The sequence below is a fragment of the Cornus florida genome, unplaced genomic scaffold (genome assembly GCF_030987335.1).
Source record: "Cornus florida cultivar Cherokee Brave unplaced genomic scaffold, ASM3098733v1 CherokeeBrave_3.0.0_Hap2_Chr08, whole genome shotgun sequence".
NCBI classification, from domain to species: domain Eukaryota; kingdom Viridiplantae; phylum Streptophyta; class Magnoliopsida; order Cornales; family Cornaceae; genus Cornus; species Cornus florida.
Genome location: NW_026775578.1, coordinates 9,810,940 through 9,824,270, shown reverse-complemented (window position 1 = coordinate 9,824,270; position 13,331 = coordinate 9,810,940). Strand labels below are relative to the sequence as shown.

Genomic DNA, 13,331 nt, shown 5'->3' with positions numbered 1-13,331 from the left:
TTTGCTTTTCAGATTTCTTGGTTTGCCTCCCTTCTCTATCCGGGTTTGGATTCCCATGGTGAGTAGATTGGCTGTTAGAGTTATGACTCTTAGTCCCAAGCTCATGGTTCGGCGGAGCATCAGACTATCAATAGCGCTTTGGTTGCTAGTCTAGGTTGCACTGTTGTGAAGGATTCACCGTTTCGGGCTTGGTCAGTGAAATTAATTTCTCTTACTTCTCGATTGCCGGCGACTCTGGGTTATCCTCGAATTCTCTCTCCTATAATTGACTGTGGATTATATGGGATGATCTGCTCTTTGATTTGTTGGCCCGTGGTGAAGAAATTTGGGGTAAATAGTTTTTGTTGGGTATTCAAAATTGGATGTTGATGCTGGTTCTATCTAGTCTTGGGGTTCAATTTCCGCAGTCCGTGGTATGGTCAGTGGTTCGGATCCATTGGCCGGCGGCGTGCTGTCCAGAATGCGGGGAATTACTGTTGCAGAAGTGTCTTTGGAACGCCTCATTGTGGAGCATGGTGAGACATGGGCCCGTGCGACATAGTGATTTGTGGGTGGCCTCCACTCTAATTATGACTTTAGGATTTCAATGCTCGTGGTGTTTGATGGTGGCATCGCGCTTTGTGGCTGACCCCGCTCTAATTATGACTTTGGGATTTGGACGCTCACGGTGTCATTTCATAAGAGATCTTTACGTGCTGCGGTGGGTCCAAACTCTGACTCTTCTGGAAAATCTAGTGTTCCGCATGTGGGTACTAACATTTTCAATTTCATTGACATCTAAACATCTTTTAGATGTCGCTTCTTGTCAAGGATGATATCTTGACATTCGGGGGTGTTAGCTTTGGATAGTTTTATGTATTTTGGCACTGTGAATGTGTTTCTTTGTTTTTGATCAGGTTCCATGTTCTTGCCTGTAGATGCCGTATGGCTGTTTTCTTGTCAGATTAAAAAAAAAAAATTTATTTGTAATTTTTTTTTAATTAATTAATAGGTTTTTATGTTTTTCCAGGTCATTGGTAATTTTTAGATACAAAAATAAGAGATTATTTAGGTCATTTTAGTCATAAAAAGCAAATTGAGCAAATAAGATTTCAAAGACCAATTGAGGAGGTCAGGCGTCCTAAGAGAATCCAATAGTCAAGATTAATTGAAAATAATTTTAAAAGATTATAGCTGGTCAAAAATGTGTGAGTCTCAAAATAAAATTAAAAAAATTCCATATTCAAATTGGAAAATAAAATTAAATTGGAAGGAAAGTTTTGAAGTTGTTACATTATTTTGGATATAACTTTTGACTCGAATATTGAAATTATGCAAACTCAGCAGCTGTACAAAGAAGACTCAAAGTCCGTTATTTTTGTATTTTACAAAAATTTCATGAAAACTAACGTCTACTAGGTCAAAATTGGGCTGCAAGGTGACGAAAAAATATAAAGAAAAATTTGGCAGATTTATTCTCCTAAAAGTTTTTTTCTCTTTAATAAGCCCTATAGCTATATATATGGGGTGCTGAAGGCTGAGGAGGGACCCAGAAGAAGACAAAGAAGAGAAAAGAAGAAGAGTTGGAAAAAAAATTGGGTTTTATTTATTTACTTTAGTTTTCTTTAATCATATTGTTTTATTTATTTGTTTTAATTTTCTTTAACATGTTAGCTAAACCCCTCAACTAGGTTTAGGAGAAACCTCTATTAATGAAATAATTCTCTTACTCATTTTATTAATTCTCATGTAGTTTGGATGTTTATGATTTTGGCTTCATACTTTTGATTAATTCAAATTTTTTCCACCATGTATATTATGTAATAGTGGTAGTTGGGAATAAGAAATAATTAATCTAAGCTTAGGTTTATAATCGTAAAAAATAAAAAAATAAAAATAAAAATAATAAAAAAAAATAAAAATAAAAATATCTCTGATCTTATATTTTTCAATAAGTTGAATATATAAAATACTTAGAATTTTACACTTTTTAAACAAAGAAAAATCTATTTTTTTTATAAAAAAAAAATTATATGAGTATTCTTGATCAAATCTTGTAAGAGCCATTTTAGGTTTAAGACCCAATCAAATTACTCATTATTATTTTTTTCTTGGCTAGAGTTGGTATTCTGGAGATGATGATATCGTACTACAAGCCCATCATTCGTTACGCAACACAGATATGAAAAATGTGCTTAATATTGGGCCTCAAAATTTTTTTCGTGATTGGAGTAAATCTGCTCCCTTGTCAAATGATCAAATTGACCCAATCAAATGCATGACAGCCCAAGATAGAGTTACATACCTGAACCCCTTTGTTGAATAAATTTTGTTTAGACCTTTGAAATTAGCCCAAAAAAAAATCATATTTGTCGCTTTTGGGAGTATCGGAATCAGAATCAATGTCTTTTAGTTCAAAATTTTTGTTACATTTCTTTTAAATTTAAATTCAAGCTGTCGATTCAGTACTCTCAAAAATAACAATTAAGTATTTATTCTCGTGCCCTACAATTTTTACATTAGTTGTAATTAAAAATATTACTTGCTACAACAGATTTTGTAGTTCATTGATCACAGTGGACAGAATTCAGTTCTTATATATATATATATAGAATTCAGTTCTTCTATATATATATATATATACATATATATTCATTGTTACTGTCCATAACTATCAACAACTCTTTGCCAGAGAAAACCATGACTTGAGATCTGATTTGGAAAACAGTAATAAGATTTAGTATTCAATCCATTGTCCTCGACAGATCAATTATCTTTCGTTAGATCTCTGGGTACTAATTCAATACTTCCAAATACAATGTTTTTAAGTTTCGAAAAACTCTTCATTTAATATACAACCTATGATGGTTAAATATTACAACATTTCTTAAATTTATTTTACCCCTTTATTTTCCACTCAATACAGGAAAAACATTTCTGTTTCTCAGCTATACTACTTCTTTAAGACCTATTTTATTTTTGCAATTTCTTCCTTCCAATTCTTCAGTTAAATGGTCAGCTCTAACATGGAAGGCGATTGCTTGTGTGTGTGTGTGTGTGTGTGTGTGTGTGTGTGTTATGTGCACATGTGAACGCATTAAGGTGGAACAGACTGCCTACTCAGATGGATTCCTGAACCCTTTTTGGCTCTTTGCTTCTTTGGTTACTTGTAACATATCTATTATTATTATTTATTAGTTTGGGGTCTACAAGTTGTAGAAATGTCCGAACATTGTGAAGATGCAGACCCACCCATTTAATAATTTAGTACCCCTATCATGGCTGAGGTTGATAGTGGAAGAAACCACACCCATATTATATATATATATATATATATATAATATGAATCATGAACAGGTATGCTTATGGATCTAATCTCTACCTAAACATCAATTGTTTGTCTTTTGAGTTTTCTCTTTGAATTATTTAGCCAATAATTATCACATGTATTCATGCACACACGTGGAGTGTGCATAAGAATAATATATTTTGGAGATATGGTTTAGGATGCTATTCCTTTTCGTTTTCATCGTCATTGGAGCCTCACACATGGCTTAGGTTTAAAAATATATATATTATATTTATTTGTTCTTTTTATTTACATTATTTGACAAGGGCCAAAAGACAGAAAGGAGGGGAAGAAAAGGAAAAGGAAAAGGAAAAGGAGGGGAACATCGGGAAGGGATAATATACTTTTGGCATTAGTTTTGTTCGATAGGAGGAAAAAATATATATATATATAATATAATTGAGGGAAGAAGAGATGAATGATACATTTTATTATTTTTTCTTTTTCTTTTTTGGGTTTGATTTGCAATTTACTTTATTTGTTATAAGAAAATAAAAATTATATTTAAATTATTATTACCATCTATAAGTTCTATTGTTTGTGAAGAATCGATCTTTTAGGTCCCGACTTCACCTCGACGATTATGCCACGATATCTTTAACGATAGTAGCGTAATTTTAAAACTTTTATAATAACTTACTTATTTTTCGTCAACTCCATTTATATATGGAGTGATGAAAAATTTATAAATGAGAAAAGATGGTTAAATATATATATTTTTTTTATTGGAAAGAAAAATATAATTTTCATGTACATATTTATTTATAGGGTAAATTATACTCACCTCCCTTAAAATTTGGACAAATCTCATTCGAGTGGAGTGTTTGAGGTTTATTATTACTCTTTTATCCTTCAAAGTTTTGTGTGTTTGTTCAATTACCTCCTTGGTTTTAAACAAAATTCATTAAATGGCCAAACTAACCCTTTTTTCTTGTTCAAAAAGACATTACTAGCCTTACCGTGTGGTGAAATTACAGAATTAGCCTTGTGCTATAGACCAATATAACCCCTAAGTTTAAGTCTCACTCAATACAAAACTCTCAATTATCATTTTCTCTTTCTAAAATCTTAATCCTTCTTTCTCACTTCTTTTTATCAAAATTTTAAAACACTTCTTTATCATTTCAAAAGGCCTACCACATTATATATGTGTATGATTGCATTTATAAATATACGTATATATGTGTTAGTATCCTCACCTTCAGCTCTCCACCACCCTATATTCTGTTACCTAGTTTGTCCATGGCTGCCCAAGGTGGATCATGCAATTATGATTCAATGATATCTAAGAGACGCACATGAATTGGTCATGTTCTCTCTCTACTACATAAAGAGAAAACCAGAACACCCACCAAAAAAAAAAAAAAAAAGTTCAAACCCAAAACATAAGAAATACCAAAAAATCATATTTTTTTACCTCTCTAAAACATCTTTTATATCTCTCTGTGTCTAAAATCCCCACCAACTCCACCCTTCATTGCCAGCAAGCCACATCACAACAATCCCTAAATGCCAATTTCCACATCACAGCAATCCAATTTCCCTCATTACGGATTCTAATTTTGAGATCCAATTGGACGATATATAAAAAACATATACATGTATATAATAGGTGGTCGGAAGGGTAGAGTTCAAACGCTATGCCCGAAACCATAGACCCACAACGGCGACAGTGCTGGTGGCCGATGGAGGTGCCGACGGTGGTGGGAGGAGTGGCCGCTCCGGTGGGAGGAGGTAGAGAGGAATGAGAAGCGAGAGACAAAAAAAAAAAAAAAAGAAAAAGAAAAAGAAAAAAAAGGGAGAAGATAAAATTAAATAATTACAGAAAAATATGGGGGTAATATAGTCTTTTGATTTCACACATTTTTTTAATTAAAATTTTATTAAATCAGATAAAGGCACAAAAGACATTTTATAAAATTAAAAGAAGTAAAAGTAATAAATCTTAAACACTCCACGTAAATGAGATTTGTTCAAATTATAAGGAATGCTAATATAATTTATCTTTTTTCAAGCAAATTACACTCACATTCTTATGTAATTAATGTTGTGAGTTACTTCTTAAAAAAAGGTCAAGTTCAAACCTCAATAAAATATGTGGATATAATTACTAATTAAAAAATTAAAATTAAAATTACAATATATATATATCACCTACAAGGATTTACTATACAAAACAATGTGAATGGTTATGGTTTCATTTTAGTAGATAGTCTAGTATCATGATTAAGGATTCACCAATACACCTTTCTAATTAATTAGATTGTTGGTAAAGCCACTCCATGTTCCCTCCCACCTTCGAGTGATATCCAAAAGTCAAGATCTGAGGTAATGAATGTCCCGTTGTCTCTTTCAACACTGATTGCCACAAAACGTAGAAGCACTCTTTCTAGTCATCATCATCTGCATTCAATTATTTACTACTTTGGGCTTTACCATCAATTTGAACTTTTGTGATGGAACAAAGAAAGCAGAGTGAACAAAACCACCATTGTCTTACTTAAGAGCGGATTCAATAACTGTTAATGGGATGAATTAATATTTTTTTTGGGTGGATTAATATTAATAATTTTTTTTATTTTTTATTTTTTTTTTTTGGGAACTGTGCTAAAATTAGGTATAGTAAAAAAAAAAAATTTGGGCTTAGCACACCCAAGTCCCCCTTAGATCCGCTAGTTAATTGATATTTGTGAATTATTGTAAAACGCAAAGATTCAATAATCATATTTTGCAGCTGTCTTCAAAATATTAACCTAAAAAAGAAAAGAAAATTACTCTTAGAAAGATTACTTGAGTTTTACACCAACCTTAATGGATAAATTTATTTTGACCTCTTTTAAATTTTTGTGAGTGTGTTCAACAAAACTCTTGATATTTTCTTTCCGGTAGAACTATTGACTATATTTTATATGATAATTTTGTTCTACCTTGTAAGAAAAGCCAATCCGACAAGTTACATTGACATCTTCTTTCTAAGATTTGAACAAATTATATATGATTATATGAATTTTTTTATTAACAAATATTTACAATATAATATATTATAATAATATAAAAACATTATTAACTTATAACATTGAAAGTCATCTCTGGGTCAGACCAACAAATTTAAGAAAGGTTCTACTCGTCTATTATTTGTCCAAACTTTAATTAATATAATTTATAGTTTTACAATCTGCGATGTTGTGACACTGTGATATGAAAATTATCAGTATAAATAGAATGTAGTAAAGTCAGACCTCTTCAAATTCACTTTTCTTTTTCTTTTTTTTTTTCTTCAAAACTAACAAGACGAGTACTAACATTTTTTTTTTTTTAATTGTAGTGAGAGAAACTTATGGTGATCATGGATTCGTTTCTACTAAAAGACGAGGTCCGAAACTTGTTGAATTGGAGCCAATAGTAAGTACTAAGTAGGCATTTGTGCTTTCTTTGAACCAGAGACACGGTACCTCATGCCAAAATTCGCCTCAAATTTAGCATTGCCCACCATACTTTTCAGTTGTAAAAAAATTTGTAAACGAATCTATTAATATATTAATAATTCAATGAATAATATGTTTTGCTGTATATATATTTTGTAAATAAAAACTCTAACAACATAAAAGAAATATAAATAAAAAAAAAACGTAACAAGGAAACTAATAAAAACAAATTTATTCTGAAAATTATGTAACAATAAAAAAAGAAATGTAATTACTAAAAATTACTAAATACCAAAAATAAAAAAAATGCATTTCAAATTTCTTTAATTTTCTAAGGAAAGTCACAAAATATCTAAAATTGAGAATGCGTAATTTTCTAAAGAAAGTCACAAAATATTTAAAATTGAGAATGCGTAATTTTCGAACCATTCGATCAAAAGGTGGGCACCTTAAGAGTTGGGCCTTTTTAATAAAACTAGACTGTTTTGGGTGAAATCAGTCGGACAAAAACTGATCAGCCCCACATGTTTGACCTTTTTAAGATACAAACGGGTTCCAAAATTTACAGCCATATGTTCTGCATCAATACTTACAAAAGAAAGAAAACCAGAGCAGAGTCTTTAGACTTTAGCCAGAAACTCTCTCTCTCTGTAATGGTGGTGTTAGCGAGTCGGAGCTAATCAATCAACCGTTTGATTTACAATCCTGTTCGATTCATGTCTTTTTCAACTGATAATGGAGATCAATCGAAAAAACCCGTTTCCAAATCAAGGTTTGAAAATCTCATCCGTCAATACACACTACCTTTAATTGATACCATGCGTGGTCTCAATCTCAGAGACCGTTGTAAGACCACCCAAGTCCACGCTTTAAGCCCCCCAGATACCTCCGCCGCTGGTAGTACCACCGCCAGTGGTTGCGCCGGCAAGCTCAACCACCACCACCACCGGCAAGGCAACCTGACTATCAATTCCATTTTATCGAATTCTAATGACACCAATTCAGTGTCAATGGCCGAACCTCTTCTTCCTTATGGACTCCCCACAACTGACCTTCTTGAGCCACCCATAGATCCTCACCTCAAATCCGTTGATTTTGTGGAAAATCTAGCTGACCTCTATCGCCGTCTTGTGGGTTGTCCTGTGTCCAGTAAATCATCGATGTGCCTTGAGCAGTACTCGCTCTTGTGCAGCCTTGGTGATCCAAAGCTGCTACGGCGGTGCCTCCAGGCGGCGCGTCAACACGCCATTGATGTGCACTCCAAGGTTGTGCTCTCGGCGTGGTTGCGATACGAGAGGAGAGAAGATGAGCTTGTGGGTATATCGTCCTTGGACTGTGGTGGTCAAATGCTTGAATGTCCTAGAGCTGCTTTGTCATATGGGTATGATCCCAATTCAATCTTTGATTGTTGTCGATGTGGTGAAGACCATCACAATTTAGCCAGCATTGATGTGTCAATTGGGGATGATTGTTTGATTTCAGAAGAGGACGACAGTAAGGTTTGTTTCTGCATTGGCAATGAGGATATTTATTGCATTAGATACAACATTTCAATTCTTTCAAGCCCTTTGAAGGCAATGCTATATGGTAATTTTATGGAGTCAAAAAGGAACAAGATCAGTTTTTCACAAATTGGGATATCAGCAAAAGGAATGAGGGCTGTAGAGGTTTTTAGTAGGACAGGAAGAATATTAGACTCTTCCCCACCCAATATGGTATTGGAGCTCCTCTCTTTTGCAAATAGGTTTTGTTGTGAGGAGATGAAGAATGCCTGTGACAGTCATTTATCATCACTGGTTTGTGGTATAGAAGATGCATTAACTCTTATTGATTATGGTTTGGAGGAGACGGCGAATCTTCTCGTAGCCTCTTGCTTACAGGTGTTGCTAAGAGAGCTTCCGCGTTCTTTACATAATCCCAAGTTCATAAAACTATTTTGTAGCTCTGAGGCTAGGGAGAGATTGTCCATGGTAGGACATGCCTCTTTCTTATTGTATTATTTCCTAAGCCAGGTGGCTTTGGAAGAGAGTGTGACATTGACATCAAACACAACACTAATGTTGTTGGAGAGATTGAAGGAATGTGCAACTGAGAGGTGGCAGAAGGCACTGGCATCGCATCAGTTGGGTTGTGTGTTGCTTGACAGGAAGGAGTATAAGGATGCCCAGTGTTGCTTCGAGGCAGCAGTCGAGGCCGGTCATGTTTATTCAATGGCAGGTGTTGCAAGAGCTAAGTGCAAGCAAGAGCAGAGGTTTTCAGCTTACAAGCTGATTAACTCTCTCATTTCTGAGTACAAACCAGTTGGGTGGATGTACCAGGAGAGGTCTTTGTATAATATGGGGAGGAGGAGGATTTCGGATTTGGACACCGCTACTAAATTGGATCCCACCCTTTCTTTCCCATATGAATACAGAGCTGTTGCAATGGTTGAGGAGAACCAGATTGGAGCAGCTATCTCCGAAATTAACAAAATTATTAGGTTCAAGGTCTCTCCAAACTGCCTTGATCTGCGGGCTTGGCTCTTCATTGCACTTCAGGATTATGAAGCTGCTTTAGGAGATATTGGAGCATTGCTAACTTTGCAGCCCAATTACATGGTGTTTTATGGGAAAATGAGAGGGGATCACTTGATTGAGCTTCTCAGTGAACGTGTTAAGCAGTGGAATCTTGCTGAGTGCTGGTTACAACTCTATGATCGATGGTCTTCTGTTGATGATATTGGCTCTCTGGCTGTTATACATCAGATGCTGGTAAATGACCCTGGAAATAGCCTTCTACGGTTTCGACAATCTCTACTTCTTTTAAGGTAAAGTTCATGGCAGATCTTCCTGTGAACTGTATCTTTTCGCCACAATTTTCATGTAGTGCACTCCTTGTCATTACAAACTTTAAATGAGCTAATCCAGCCATTCATTTCAAAAGCTATTGATGTTTTTAGAATCAAGATATAAAGACTTTCTTCTATAGGTTTTCAGTAGTAGAAATTATACTCTTCCTGTGTCTGGTATGATTGGAATAGCATCTCTGAACAGCTTAATTACTTGAAGGACATTAAAATTCTTGTCCCCTTTGTTTTAGAATTGAACTTTGGCCAACACTATAACTAGGATGGACTCGTGTCTTCTATGTAATGCTTCAACTTATAGTTATCTGATTCTATGATTCTGGACTTTAAAGCAACCCTTGTCCTGTGACTTGCAGTTTCATATCACTCCGTAATCCGTATTGCTAAATTGTGAATATATTTTTTCTCTACTTGAGATCTCAGGAACTTTAAAGAACTGTGTTTTGACCATGTAGAAATAGTTCTTGTATCTCAAAAGCATAATAAGGCCCTAATATGGTTTAACATTGTAGGCTAAACTGTCAAAAGGCTGCAATGCGCAGTTTGCGTTTTGCTCGAAATCATTCTAGCTCTGAACATGAAAGGTTTGTGTATGAAGGATGGATTTTGTATGATACCGGCCATCGTGAAGAAGCACTCTCTAAGGCTGAGAAGTCCATTTCGATTCAGAGGTCATTTGAAGCCTTGTTCCTTAAAGCTTACATACTGGCAGATACAACTCTAAATCCTGAATCTTCGTCTCATGTTGTCCAACTTTTGGAGGAAGCTCTCAGATGTCCTTCAGATAGTCTTCGGAAAGGACAAGTTAGTATAATTTATTGGGGAGTCCTTATTTGGTAGTCATATGAGCCATTTATTTATTTATTTTGTTAATTATGTATTGTGATATTCTACAGGCGTTGAATAACCTTGGGAGTATTTATGTAAATTGTGGTGAGCTAGCTCTTGCTGCAGACTGTTACTTGAAGGCCCTTGACATCAAGCACACAAGAGCTCATCAAGGTTTGGCCCGTGTATATCATCTTAAAAATCAGAGGAAAACTGCTTATGATGAAATGACAAAACTGATAGAGAAGGCACAAAACAATGCATCAGCTTATGAGAAACGATCAGAGTACTGTGACCGTGATATGGCCAATGATGATCTCAGTATGGCAACACAATTGGATCCTCTAAGAACTTATCCATACAGATATAGGGCAGCAGGTATTTTCTTATGCCCCCTTCAGCTTTAGTCTCTTTTTGTCAATTTAAGTCCATAGAAAGTAACAATCAATTTCGAGTCTTGTATTTCTCTTATTCCTTAATAAATGCATTATACTACTTCATTTGAAGCTAATTTTAGTCTTGTGACAAATTTCTGCACTAATTGTCTTCTATGAGTTTATAAGACGTTAACATTGAGTTTCAAGTTGAAGTATCGTTTTTTTCCCCTGGTCATTTAGCCTCATAATTATTAGGTATAGTGATCAATCAAGAGAATTCATACTTTGTTGGGGCTGGAGGGATCATCAAAATTCTTGTTCATCATTTAGCTTTAGGCAATCACTAATCTCTATTCCCTTAATGTTAAGACAGATTCGGAAGGATCATCAATGAGATAGGATGCTACTGATTGTTAAGGCAATCAGCAGTATCCAAACTCTTGTGACTCTACTATACTGCCAAAAGGCAATGCCTTGCTTTGGCTTTAAGTGGACTTTCTACTGTTAGTGCTCTCCAAAATCTTTTGTGTTCCCAGTACAGACCTCTTAATGGTATATAAATCCTATCAGTAAATAAGTAGGCGTTATGCTTTTCGTTTTGCATTGGATCAGTATTCCTCTGATGCTCGTAAAACTAGTACAAATTTCCATTTTCTTTCTCGGTTTTTTAAAATTCGTGTTCTTGTATGCCTTATTACTTAAAATGAAAGAAAGTTCTCAAGCTTAGTAACTACTGGAATTTTTGCTTCTGCCTCATGTCGTGGCTAAAGTTGTATCTCTTTCTAGTTGGCAATTATCTTCACCTTGTCTTTAAAGTGACCGTGTCTTTTGAAGAACTTGATCGAACAGAGGAAACTAAATTGGGAATTTATCATTGCTCATGGATCACTTGTTTACTGCAGATAAGCAAGTGAAAATAATAAGACTATATTGTATCCGTATGTTGTAAGACAGATCAGCCTCAAATGCTTTTGTTCCACTATAGAATAGGATCTTCTTCTGATATCATATATTTCAGGTTAGAATATGACTACACTAAAAGATTAATCTAAGTAAGAAACAGGAAAAAAGGAAAACGATAAATAGAAAAAATAAAATAAGAAGCTTTGGCAGAGATTGTGCTAACTTATAAATGCAGAAAGGAGAATGGGGAAGGACCTCTATTATATGTGCTTCCAGGTGTTACACTTCCTTTTGCAATTTCTGCAGATCAAATTGTTGTTCTTTTTTTTTTTTTTTTTCGAGTTCCTTGAGCTTGGAGGGATAACTTCGGGCCGGCATCAACAATATGGTTTCTGTTTTCTTATCGAAGATCTATCTTATACTTCGTACTAACATATGAAAACACATTCTACCAGTGCTGATGGATGACCAAAGAGAAACTGAAGCGGTAGAAGAGCTTACAAAAGCCATAGCTTTCAAGCCCGAGTTGCTAATTCTCCATCTTCGAGCAGCATTCCATGAATCAATGGGTGACTTTGTTTCTGCTATCCAAGATTGTGAGGCATCACTCTGCTTGGATCCCAACCACAAGGACTCCCTCGATCTATATAATCGAACACGAGGCCAAGCTATCCATTTGCATACGTGAGTCAGTATACTTAAACCAAATGAAGTTATAGTTTGGGCAATGCTGTTTTCAGTCTTGGAGGAAAGAAAAAATTGCACGAAGTTTTTTTTTTTCTCACTTTTCTTCAAGAAACACCCCGAAGAGCATCCAGAGGGAAATTGATCGTTGCCTTGAGAATGAAGGAAAATGTCAAAAGCAAACGTCGGAGTTGTATGTATATATGTTATTATGGAGCTGATGATGATCGCAATAATGATGATGGCAAAACAGATTGTGTAAGCAGCCATCAGACAACACTCCACGGCAAAACAAAGTCAAAAGAGATGTTCATAAGGTGAAATGTTCACCGGTTAAAAAGTTTATCGTGCTGTAAGTTCTATATCATTGTTTCCTGAGCATGGCATAAGCTCCATACATTTTGCCTTGTCAGGAGTATTTGTTCCACCAAATTCTCATGTAACACGGAAAATTTCGCAAAGAAAATAAAAATCCTCTCCTTTGTTACAGTGTTCTTTTATCCTTTTTTTGTTTTGTTCCTGGTGTTGGGGCTGCAATGTTGAGTAATGGTGACTTGTACATTTGGTGGATAATGAAGACTAGAATTTCCCCCTCCTTGGAGGAGAGGCCTACTCCTGCAACCAAACATGCCATCGGACCATGAATTTATTTTGTGTATGGGTTTCAGCTGATGAGTTAAGACCCAATGCTGACCTTAATGTCTCCTTCTTGAAGGCTTTGCTGAGATGGGCTATTGATATGGTTTTATACCACATCCTTTTACTAGGTTTCAGTTGAACAAGGGTCTCAAGCCAAGTCAAAAGAGAAAAGCATAGGGCTTTAGAAGATAAAGCAGTCATTATTGACTCGAAGACAAGTGTATTCTCATCTCATGTGCCGTATTTCAAATCCATGGTACAATAAAAACAAAGTGCTATGTTTCAATAAGAGAACCAACAAA

At 35.0% G+C, this 13,331-nt stretch overlaps 1 protein-coding gene across 1 annotated transcript; it reads left to right on the top strand.

Moving 5' to 3' along the window:
* Positions 1–7,314: 7,314 nt before the first annotated feature.
* On the top strand, positions 7,315–12,486 carry LOC132269306 (ethylene-overproduction protein 1). The gene is made up of 4 exons (XM_059770457.1): positions 7,315–9,559; positions 10,111–10,402; positions 10,495–10,804; positions 12,162–12,486. The coding sequence occupies exons 1-4, from the start codon at positions 7,470–7,472 to the stop codon at positions 12,392–12,394; spliced, it is 2,925 nt and encodes a 974-aa protein (XP_059626440.1). The 5' UTR covers positions 7,315–7,469; the 3' UTR covers positions 12,395–12,486.
* The last annotated feature ends 845 nt before the right edge of the window (positions 12,487–13,331 follow it).

Excerpts from the sequence above, each read along its gene's own strand:
- LOC132269306 (XM_059770457.1), top strand. The coding sequence starts at position 7,470 with ATGTCTTTTTCAACTGATAATGGAGATCAATCGAAAAAACCCGTTTCC. Across the intron at positions 9,560-10,110 it reads CAATCTCTACTTCTTTTAAG|GCTAAACTGTCAAAAGGCTG; the intron begins GTAAAGTTCATG and ends TTAACATTGTAG. Across the intron at positions 10,805-12,161 it reads ATACAGATATAGGGCAGCAG|TGCTGATGGATGACCAAAGA; the intron begins GTATTTTCTTAT and ends ACATTCTACCAG.